The sequence below is a fragment of the Lepidochelys olivacea genome (genome assembly GCF_965140295.1).
Source record: "Lepidochelys olivacea isolate rLepOli2 genome assembly, chromosome: 4".
Taxonomy (NCBI): Eukaryota; Metazoa; Chordata; order Testudines; family Cheloniidae; genus Lepidochelys; species Lepidochelys olivacea.
This window is the reverse complement of record NC_140414.1, coordinates 96,611,916-96,623,718: the sequence shown is the minus strand read 5'-3', so window position 1 is coordinate 96,623,718 and position 11,803 is coordinate 96,611,916. Positions and strand designations below refer to the sequence as shown.

General features: G+C 46.3%; 1 protein-coding gene across 1 annotated transcript; it reads left to right on the top strand.

The window, feature by feature from the left end:
* The first annotated feature begins 2,233 nt into the window (after window positions 1–2,233).
* Window positions 2,234–4,119, top strand: GSX2 (GS homeobox 2). Its single transcript, XM_084627499.1, has 2 exons — window positions 2,234–2,801; window positions 3,262–4,119. Exons 1-2 carry the CDS (start codon window positions 2,351–2,353, stop codon window positions 3,600–3,602), a joined length of 792 nt encoding a protein of 263 aa, XP_084483625.1. The 5' UTR covers window positions 2,234–2,350; the 3' UTR covers window positions 3,603–4,119.
* Window positions 4,120–11,803: the final 7,684 nt, after the last annotated feature.

Below are 11,803 nucleotides of genomic sequence, written 5' to 3'. Positions count from 1 at the left end.
GTATCAAAACCTTGGCACGATAGTTTTTCACCACACTAACATGGCGCTTTGCATCAGAGCACTTTCCTTTAATTAATCGCTCTCTAATAATTTTTCACTCTCGATTGCTATCTCTTGCCTTCCGGGATTTTTGATTCTTTGATCCTGTCTGTTGCTCTGAAGCAGTAAATGATGAGTTTGTAAAGGTGCTTTGCTGGCAATAGTTAAAGTTGAAGCTGACCTGCCTTAAACTCTGCAACTCCCTAATTGTTGTCACAAGATGTTGGATTAGCACATTTCTGGAATAGCTGTCTGTTTACACTCCAGAGACCCCCAGTCCAATAAACACTTTCTAATTGAATTCTAATCACATTCAAATAGCTCAATAACCAGTCTCAGCTGCAATTCATAAAACTTTAATTGCCATCCATAAATCCTGAGCTCCCCAAGTGTGGAGTGTCCCTACAACTCAATTATACCTTGCTTGCCAGAATGTCACTGGATGGCTTCAAGAAGACGAACTGACAATCTCTCCTTTCACTCTCCTTAGGAAGATACCGATTTTGAACTGAGATTTATTTCTACTTCTCCTGCTGTGTTAGTGGCCGCATCCTCTGCACGACTGCAATGAAAAATAAAGCCAGAACTTCCCTCTGTTTTGTAATCGGGGAAGGGGCCTTTTAACTGAGGCTGAGATGCGCTGGCACGTTACATTTCTAAACTCAGCGGCGAGGAAATATCCCCTTGATAGAAATGCAAACAGATGAACAAGCTTTGGAAACCACTTTTGCTTGATTTTAAGATAAATTTAAACAGTGGTCGCTGTTTGACTATGCCCATAGCCCAGGAACTTGTAGGATCATTGTGACAGGTTTCAGAGTAACAGCCGTGTTAGTCTGTATTCGCAAAAAGAAAAGGAGTCCTTGTGGCACCTTAGAGACTAACCAATTTATTAGAGCATAAGCTTTCGTGAGCTCCAGCTCACTTCATGGGATGCAATTGGTTAGTCTCTAAGGTGCCACAAGGACTCCTTTTCTTTTTAGGATCATTGTGTCTCTCCCCCCCCCCCATGATATCCTTTCAACACAATTAGGATAGAGATTTCTGTGCTAGCCTGGCTTCTTGGGGCCAGAGTTTTCTGCTGTAAAACGCAATTGTAACTGCTGAGTCCAAAGTCAAGTAGAATTTGATACACTGTCATATTTAAGTGATGCTTCGGGTCAGCTAACCAAGAATGCAATATTAGTTCTATTAACGATCAGTCCCCTTTTAAACTCCCATAGAACAGGTATTTGGAAAATCGTGTAGTATGCTGCAAATACCTTGGCTCTTTAACGCAATCTGAAATGCTCAGGAGTCACCGACCATATTTCGCTGTTGATCCAATTTTACTTTGAATGATTGCTTCGGCAAACTTGGTGGAGATCAAAGAATCCCTCTCTGACATTTTCTCTTTTCATTAGGATTTTGAACTGAAGCTTTGAAATGATCATCGAAGTTAACTTGAAAGTCTTCCGTTTTGACAACGTCTTGGCTGAGAAGTGTCCAGATATTTTAAGACTTCGTCCGTTGAACTAATTGCCAATTTGACAAGATTCACTCATAAAAAACAGCCCCTTACGCCGAAGGTAGCTCTGTCACGTAATTCACAGAAAATATAAGGGCTACTAAATTACTGGAAAAGCAGATGGGATTGTTTGTAGGTGTAACTCGACATAGTGAGAGGGACGATCACCCAGAAGTTATAACTACGTAGTAAATTAAAATAAAATCAACCGGATCCTGCTTATTTCATCACGTGCCATTGGTTTCGTCCTACTCAGGAAATGATGTATTATTAGTATAAACGATGGGACTGGAGAATCTCTTGAGGTTTATTTTTAACCTCTTCAAAGACGTGCATTTATTTACCGGGTAATGTGTTAGCAAGTGCAACGTGGGATGTGGCTGAATCACAAACAGGGCAGCTGCCCCCTCCGTTGCTCCCTCGTTCCCTATAATTTATCTGGAGAGGAGGAGAACTGAAGTCATGGTGAAATTAACAAAACACACACACTTTGGAAAGTCTCCCCCTCCGCCCCCCTTGTTTTGTTCTAACTCGGGCAGCCTATCCTGAGGGTTTGGAGGAGAAGCCAAGGGGGTTTAGATCTGCATCTCTTTCAGGAATCACGTGTTAAATAGTTGATATAAAACCCCGGAGCAAGGGATCCAGGCGGGGGACTTGAAGACCAGCCCTCTCCAGGGACCCTTTTGTTCGGCTCTCAGACATAAGCACCTTCTGGCTAGCCAAGTGCTTCAGTGGCAACTTCCCCGCCTTGGCAAAGGAGACAGACCCGGCAGAGCCAGCCCCGACCCGCGGCAGCCCTTCGAAATGTCCCGATCCTTCTATGTCGACTCTTTAATCATCAAAGACTCCTCGAGGCCAGCTCCTTCCCTGCCTGAGCACCCCCACGGACAGGATTTCCTCATCCCCCTCAGCATGCCTTCCCCCCTGGTCATGTCAGTGTCGGGCCCCGGCTGCCCGTCCCGCAAGAGCGGCACCTTCTGCGTGTGCCCGCTCTGTGTCACTTCGCACTTGCACTCGTCCCGGGGGGGCGGCAGCGGGGCCATCCCCCTGCTCAAGAGCCAGTTCCCTCCCGGCGGAGACGCCCAGTACTGCCCCAGGATGAGCCATGCCCAGCACCAGCAGCAGCAGGGCCCGGTACCAGCCGCCGCCGCCGCCGCCGCCGCCGCCCTGGGCCACCCGGCCCATCACGCACCTGTCTGCGCCGCCCCCCCCTACAGCGTGAGCGACCCCAGGAGATTCCACTGCCTCAGCATGGGTAGGAGTCCCCGGCCCGCGGGCGTCACTGGGGCGCACTTCGCCCTGCAGCGGGCGGGCACGGGGGCGAGCGGGGCTTTTGCCGGGAGGGCGGATGCTGCAGCGCGCTGCAGGTGGGGCTAGACGAGAGAGGGATCGTTCACTCCCGGGCGGGGGGTGGGGATGAACTCAAGGGGGAAAGAGCAGGTGTGTGTTTGCTTCCACTAGGGTTTGTTGGGCAGTGGTGATGTCGCACACAAAGCGGAGGCGGGTTTCCAGGGCTGGCGTTGGCGAGCAGGTAACGTGAGGCTCTCTGTCCGCACACACCTAAAGAGACGCTCACCCGGGCGTGGCGACTTGCGGCCGCTGTACTACACGAAATGAGCCGGGGAGGGGGAAATACGTGTTTTGAAAAGGGCGAGAGGGGCAGATTCGTCTGACTTCTTTTCACGCCGCTTAGCCCTTCTGTCTCTCCCGCCCAGGAGGATCCGATACTAGCCACATCCCGAACGGCAAGAGGATGCGGACCGCTTTCACCAGCACGCAGCTTCTGGAGCTAGAGAGGGAATTTTCTTCCAACATGTACCTGTCCCGCCTGAGGAGAATCGAGATCGCTACCTACCTGAACCTGTCTGAGAAGCAGGTGAAAATCTGGTTCCAGAATCGAAGGGTGAAACACAAGAAAGAAGGCAAGGGGACCCAGAGAAACACTCACGGGGGCTGCAAGTGCGCTGGCAACCCGGGGCATTACCCGCGGTCAGAAGACGAAGAGTCTTTATCCCCATCATCGGCGAACGAGGACAAAGAGATCTCCCCTTTATAAAGCGCTAACAAACCCGCCAACTGCCTTTCCAAGCCGGGACGCCTTCGGTCCTCTGACCTAGCTGCTTCCACCCTACGGTTGCAAGCCTGAACGAGACGGGGAAGCCTGTGTGACTGCAAGGGCATACACCTGCCCGAGCTAGGACCATGCTAAGGAACACACAAAGGCACTAGTTCTTAGTGGCTCTGTCCGCCCATAAGGTTTATTTTCGTCGCTTCCCAGGTTAGGTATTTTGAATGTTCAGGCTTTAGTGGTGAGCGTTCGACGAAAACATTATTTATAGAACACAAGGAGCAATCCTACTCTTTTTTTAAAAAAAAAAGCGACCGAGGTCCTGGATTTCCTGTGGGCATGGCAGTTTTCCTCCCCTCCCTCCCCTCAACACAGGTAAAGAAAATCCCATTGCAGGACTTTGCTGAAAGTTCTGACGTCGAGAAGACTTTAGAGAATTAAAAGGAAAAAATAGGGTCTAACTGCATGAGAATCTTCTGTACAGAGCTTAAACAATTACAATCGTTCGGAGGTTCGTTTGTATGTGAATAGTTTTATATAAGATTTATATTTATATTTATTTAAATGAGGTCAGACGAGAATTTTAATTTTTTTTTTAAAGTGCCAGCTTAGTTCAAACAATGGTGGTGTAATTATTGGGGCAAAAATGGTGTTTTTTTTCAATCCTTTGTACACTAATTGAATTAGTATGTTTCAGAAAAAATATAAACCAATACAAATAAATGCCATCCGCTACTAACCTGAATAACTATGTTTCCTACTACACCGTGCTCTTGGTTTTAAACAAATAAACCTATTTCAGCATGAGAGAGTGCAAATGCACTTTCTAAGCCTGGTACTCTAACTAGCTTCTGGTTACTTTATAGCCGTGAACAATGAGTGTTCTTAGAGCTTCTGACAGCTTGTATTTGTCTGTTTTATTCACATCATCCAGCATAGCGGCGTTTTTGAAGCTGGTTACTGTTGGTTGGTGTTACTGAAAGTGGAGCTACAAAATCCCAGCCTCTTCAGCAAGAAAATAGCTCGCCAAAGTTAAAGACACACTCTCTGGGATTGCCTAGGGGAGTGTGGCGACTCTATTGCGGGCCCGATCCTGCAGGCACTGCAATCGGTGGCAGAACTGAACCCCAAGAGCTCGATCTGGCATCTCTTGAGCATGCCAGATCCCCGTGGGCCTTTCAATAGGAGTGTGGGGCGCGCAAGGTACGCCAGGCTTTGCCCCCCCGGGTTTAAGGAAGCTTTGTGCCCGGGCTGGGCTGGGTGACTCGAATCGTTGGAGTTTAAAATCCTGAAGTTTGTCAAAAAGGACGAGGGAACGGTTAGGCTAGAATTGCAAGGCACGGGTGTGACCCACAGTCCTCTCTGCGCAGCGGGAGACGCCTGCTGGCTTTGCCCAGGCCAGGCGGGTCGGTCCCATTGAACTCAGGCCTCTGCTGGGCAAAGCGCGTGGGAGTTGGCCCGCGAAGAATAAGCGCGGGCGACAGCAGTCACTGTCAGACTGGGCGCAGTGTAAAGTTCCGAGCCGCTTGCAAGGGCAACTAGGTATGATGCCTGCGGGCCGATCCTGCCAGCCCTGACTCAGGTGAGTAATCCTGACCCATGGACAACTCTCTCTGAGTGAGACCTACTCCCGGTTGGAGGATAGGGCCCTACAGTTTCTTTATAGCCCATTTGTACAGCCTGACTGAAGAGAGTAAAGGCCCGAGGGCTGGTCCTGGGTGCTTTGCCAGTGATTTCAATGGGAGGAAGTGCCAAGCCACTCCTTGGCGACTATTCCTCATACCAGGATTGCCATCCATGAACCTACCGCTCTTTCCTGCGGCAGCTTTGGGGTGAAGCCTCACCCAAAGAGGCTTATCGGTACTAGCACGTGGCCTAGGATTAGATGTGCCCATTTTACCTGCTGAATTATTTTCTAGCAACATTTTTTGCCCCTCGTTGCAATCTCTTGCTATCATTTCCCTTTCTTCCCAGAGGAGATTTTTAACCACAGCCTCGAGTTGATTGCAAAAACCACAAGAAAAATAGTTGTCTCCTGCACACTTAATTTTTTTCGCATCCTTTCTCTTTAACAAAACCCTGGAGCCTGGGCTCAGATGTTGGTCTCTTCTTTCAAGTGCCTGCATCACTCTGAATCACAGGATGGCTAATAAGGTTCCCGACTGTGTGCACAGCAAAAGTGAATAACCTAAACACACTGTACCATGCCAGTGAATGTCCTGGTGCATTAAAGCAAATGCAGTCCTGAACAATGACGGTCTGATAGCCTTCAAGCAAAGCACAAGTACAAATAGTGTTCCTCAGAGGATGCTCTCTGATAAAAAGGTAATTAGAAATAAACAAGTAATAGGCTGACTATGCCTAGTCATTAATATTGTGCTTCATCATTTGTGTAGGGTCTGATTCTGCAAGGTGTTTAGCACTCCCAACTTCCACTGAGTCAATGCACTTGGTGCCCTCCCCTCTCCCCCATTTCCTCCAGCAAGAATCAAGAGTAACCTCATTACAGTCGATGAGGTTACACTGGGGTGAAGGTGATGTGAGGGGAGAATCAGATCGGCAAGGTCAATAACTCACAGGGGCATAGGGCCGGATTCACCCCTGCCTCACACCAGTTCCATGCTGGTGTAATTCCACTGAAGTACTGAATCAGGCCCTCAATGCTGGCAGCATGCACTGTACAGTACACAAAGGTTCGGACAGAGTCTGCCCCCAAAGGGTTATATAAAGAGCTACAGTCTACCAGAGAAAGGTGACAGAACATGATCCAATGGCTGAAAGCTGAAGCTAGACAAATTCAGACAGGGAATGAGGCATGCGTTTTTACCAGTGAGAGCCACTGGAATGATTTACTAAGGGTGGTATGGGATTCTCCATCACTGACCAGCTTCAAATCAAGATTGGACGTTTTCCTAAAATATCTGCTCTCAGAATTACTTTGGGGGAAGTTCTATGGCCTGTGTTAGACAGCAGGTCAGACTAGACGATCACAGTGGTTCCTTGTGGCCTGGGAATCTGCAAATCTAAGGCACGCAGAGAGGAATATGCTGGGTAGTAGTTGGAGACTATTCAGAATATTTTGTTTGGCTGGTTTTGTTTATTCACCCATCCCATAGTTACAACAAACTCACTTCATATCCCATCAGAAATAGGTTTTTCGGATGGGATTGGAATGATCAGGGAGTTTCAATTTGGTAAACTGGGACTGGGAAATCACTCCACAGAGCTGCATGTAAAATGAATGGCTAGGGGAGCAGGGGAAGCAAACTGAGCAGAGATTGTAGGGTGGTGTCAGTGGCACAGTGGGCTTGGGGAGAAGAAATATGGATTTTTCCCATAATGCTCTGATTGAAAAAAATCTGATACATTAGCTGACCTTTTTTTTTTTGGTAGATAACTGATCTTTGTGTTAAGCCAAAGCAAGAATTATAGGGAGCTCTGAAGATAAGGGTCATGGACAGGTATCAGGGGATCAGAAATACCGTGCCTATCCTATACTGGTACAGGAGGTGAGGGGCTCCAGCTAGATCCTGGCTACATGGGAAGAGGACTTTGGAAGAGGGAGCCTGCTATGGAAGAGGTTGAGAACTACTGGTATATATCAATGATATATTAGAAATGGGGATGCAATGAAACACAAAGTACTCACTTTGTGTAACACATGTATATTCAAAGATGATGACATGACTGGAGGAAATGTTACTTTCAGCTTGCACAGAACTGTACTTGTCATGAGAACATTCATGAAAGGAGAAAACCAAACCAAAATGAGCCTCATTATTATTCCCTAAAAATGATCAAATTTCTTTAACTCGGGTACAGGCAAAGGTTTTAGCTTTGTGGGTCTCATTCTGATTCAGCTGAAGTGACTGGGAGTTTATTTTGCCTGCAAGATATGGCCCTTTTTCATGTAAATTGTTTGGGCTAGACTGTTCCCCTTTAAAGAGGAAACTGCTTGGAGGGAGGTGCAGAGAGGCCAAGAAATTCACCAGAAACACTTCCAGGGAATATCCAGGTACCTGTCCCCTCAGACAGGAGGCATTTTGGGGCCAAAGGCATGGCTCTTCAACCCAGGGAATCCTAAGGATCCAACATGATGTAGGGAAATGCAAGTCTTGTGGAGCTCAGGCCTCCTCCCCATGAGCTCTCCTGGCCTTTCTGTGTTGCCTTCCTGGCCAACATGGAGTAGCAACTGAGAGGACTCAAATGGGATGAATTCAAATTCAAGAAGCATTCATTTACACCACAACACCTCTGGGACTGACAGGGGAGGATACCAGAAAGCAGCTGGTCCCTTGTTTCACCCCACCTGCCACTGGTCTGCTCCCAAAATTCCACAGAGACTTTTCTTACACAGACGTTTTCATGTAGTACTGCGGGGGGGGGGAGGGAGTAAGTGATGCCACAGCTGTGGGACTCCCCCGGACCTCTTTCCACACCCACTAGGAGTGTTCCACCTAAGTCCACCAAGGTGTCTTCCACTCACATAAGAGAACGACTCAAGGAGGACCTTAATATCTTCAGACAGTGAAACCAAAGATAATTGTGTCATTATGCCATGTGTATTCTGCTACGCAGAGCTGAAGTTTCACAGATGCTTTTTCTTTTACACGTAAACATATTTCCTTGGATGAGATTGAACTCTTTCAGCATAAATGAATGGAAAGAAGCAACTCAATGCCCTCCTCCTTTGGCATTTATCATCACCAGAGAAATATGTGAAAAGATGTCTTCTCTCGAGTTGTTCATCATTTCTTTAAAAGTGGGGAAAGTGGCATTTGTTATAGTTAGAGTTACTAGTCAATATTTATACAATGCTTTGAAGATGTAGCAGGCTATAATGGCTACATATGATTATTTATTATTGTTTTGTTATATTATATAACATAATACTATATATAGATATTTATATGGTTTCCATCACCATAGTATCCAAGTACTTTATAAACATTGTGACAGACTCATGCTGGACGGCTCTAAGAGAATGGTGGAGAGCAGGTATATTAGAATGATAAAGGCCATTTTCCCTCTAAGCTGAAAAGGCCTTACCTCAGGTCAGCTAGGGATACCTGAGTCTAATAAAGAGCTGCCAGTGCTAGCCCATTGGGGGCCCTAAGCAGGAATATTCCCCCTCCCCAATACTAAAACAGGCAAGTTCTTATAATAAAAAGCAAATAGGGGCCCCTCTTGAGCTGCTTGGAATCCTAAACAATTGCTTAGTCTGCTTATGCCTAGCGTTGGCTCTGTTGAGAGACAAGCTGCTGCAGGCTAGTGGCAGGGGGGAGACAGGCTCCTCCAAGATGCATGGCTGCTCTCCTCCCTACAGGGGAAGCTACCTGATTGACTGCCTGTTTAGGGGAAGGAACAGGGCCAATAACAAGGTGATATCCCTCTGCCGAGAGGAAGTAGGAAAAGGAATTCCCCTTTAGTTTGTGTTGTGAATTTGTTTCTTTTGTTTGGCAGAGGCACACTCCTTGGGCCTGCCCGGAGGCCTACCTGGAAAATGTTGAGAAATAAACCCGAAGTGGGAAGATAAACACTGGCTGGAGTGGGACTGATTTATTCCAGGCCTCCCACCACCAGAGGGGGAAGTGCTGAGCCCTGCAAGGTAGAGGAGGTGCCTTGGCAGAACCCTAATTATTTGTTTCCTTAGAATACCTCTGAGAAACTGGAATATTGCATTATCTCCATTTTATAGCCCAGGAACTGAGGCACAGGAACAGGGCTTGCCCCAGGTCACAAAGGACATTAGGGGCAGAGCTGCGAATTCAACCCAACTCTCCTGAGTCCCAGTGCAGTGGATTAGCTACAGTTTTAAACAAACTATACATACAATTACATTTAACACCCCTTCCCTCCCCTCTGCCACATTAAAAGTACCTTAAGGTTGCAAAGTCAGCACTCAAATGTTAGGAAAAGCTAGAATTAAGATTGTCTGTGCAGCCTTAATACATGCCCCCGGAGCATCTGTATCATGATACAGTCTTTAATTACATGATCACATACTATTTTTTCCACAGAATCCCTGCCTTATTCAGTGCACAGGATGGGTGGTGCTCACTGAATGGGTAGCTATTCAATATTTCTTTTCGTCTTCATTAGTCAATGTGTGGTCCCAGGCCTTATTTATACACCCTCCAAACTCTGCCCTGAATAAAGAATTACTTTTCTCATGGGCTTTTCTTTGGTGCTCATCATCACATGGAGTGCTTCAAAAACATGCATGAATGTATCTTCACAACACCCCTGTGAGAATAAGGGGTATTTTTATAGACAGAGAGGCGAGACACAGAGAGAGATTAAGGCCCAAATTGTCAAAGGTGTCCACTAATTTTGGGTGCCCAACGTGAGACACAAAGGGCTTGAATTTTTTAGAGTGATTTGCATTTTAAAGCACTTTATATATTCAAAGCACAGTTCCTATTTCCTGCAATTGTATTTGTGCAGCTCAGCCTTTCTGCAAAGCAGGCCACAGGTGTCCCATATTGGGCACTGAGAAAATAAAGAACAAATAGTTAGTGGCCAACTGTGAAAAATTAAATTTAGGTGACTTGCCCAGCATTGCATCAAATCAGTGGCAGAAGCAGGAGCAGAATCCAGTTCTGCAGGGTAGTATTTTCAACTTTCTTAACCACAAGACCATTCCCTCCTCTTCCCTTTTGCCTCATTCACTACATGCCTTCCAGCTTCTGCAACAAATGAGGCAAAAGTCCTACAGACAACAATCTCATTCACTTACCTGCCCTGATTCGTTCCTTGAACACTGTCCATTCTGCACACTGAATGAGGCAGGGACCTGTGATGATGTCATTACAGACTATATCATGATGTGTATGCACAATGGGGGAAAATAAAATTTGCACAAGCAACCTTAATACTAACCTTTCCTAATTTTTGAGTGTTTGACTTTGCAACCTCAATTTCCTTTTAACATAGTCTTTTTAAATGTAATTTCCTTTTTTCTAAAAATGCAAATGGAAAAACAGAAACTCCATCTTGTGGAGCCATAGTGAGCCCTATGACTATCATTTGCAAAGTTGCAACTTTTAGGTCCACAGCACAGACTTCTACCACTTTAATTGATGGAGTAACTATGGTAGCAGTAGTAAGCTATTCTTCTTCTAGAAAGGGCTGAGAGGTACATATTGCTAAGGGTTTCATCGGTATTTGCTAGACAGCAGAAGGATGATGGGGTTCAGGACTCCTGAGATTTATTCCAGGTTTTAGAGTGCAATGTGCTTTTTGTGATTACAGACTCTTCTGCCCTCTCCCTGCTCCTTCTAATGTCTCCTCAAGCCTTCCTCTTCTGTCTCTGTGCCCATCCGCTGCCAGCATGCCCCTGCCACTTCCTCCCTCTCCATCTCTGCTCTTTTCTGAGTTTGAGTCTGGCTGCTCCTTCCTTCTCCTTCACACTGTCTTGGCGTTAACAGGAGGAGCATTGAGAGCACAGGAGATATAGCCCCAGCTGTCCGTTCTGGTGCCTGGTATCACAGCAGTGCCCCCATGAGCTGGGAGGAGCAATTGCAAGAAAAGCCCTGCTTAGCTTTACACCGGTGTATACTCTGTGTAGGTGGAACATTGGGAGAAATTAGCTGCCAAACTCTAACAAACATCTTGTGAGCATGTGAGAAGGACAATATTCAGGGGCTTATAGCTCAGTTGAATTGAGGTGGATTTTCAAAGGGTGGACCAAAAGCACATTACTCATGGCAATCCTTCTGCCAAATTTCAAGTCCCTGCTCCAAAGCATGGAGGCACTCAGGCTTCTCAATTAAAATAGTTGTAAGAATGTCTTAACATTGTCAAAGCAACTGATGTCCCCTAAAACCATTCTCAGAAAGGGCCAAACCATTTTTACTGAAACTTTCCAGGAAAAAATAAAAGAGCCCGAGGCAGACAGACAACCAGCATGAAACAGTTCAGCCTGAACAGCTGAAGTCTGGCAAAGTTATAAGCAACTTCAAACAACTTATAATGGCAAATGTTATATGCATAGGTTTTGCTGCCAGTTCTGTTCATAATGACAGTAGAGACACCTTTACACACAAGATGATCTGCCTCATATACGGGTGATAATAAAATAACTGGTGATCGTTTAAGCTTTTTGTTTTTCCCCTTGAGAAGAGTCTATACCAGATACTTCTCAGCTGACTTCACCTGAGGGCAAGAAATATACACCAGACACAAGC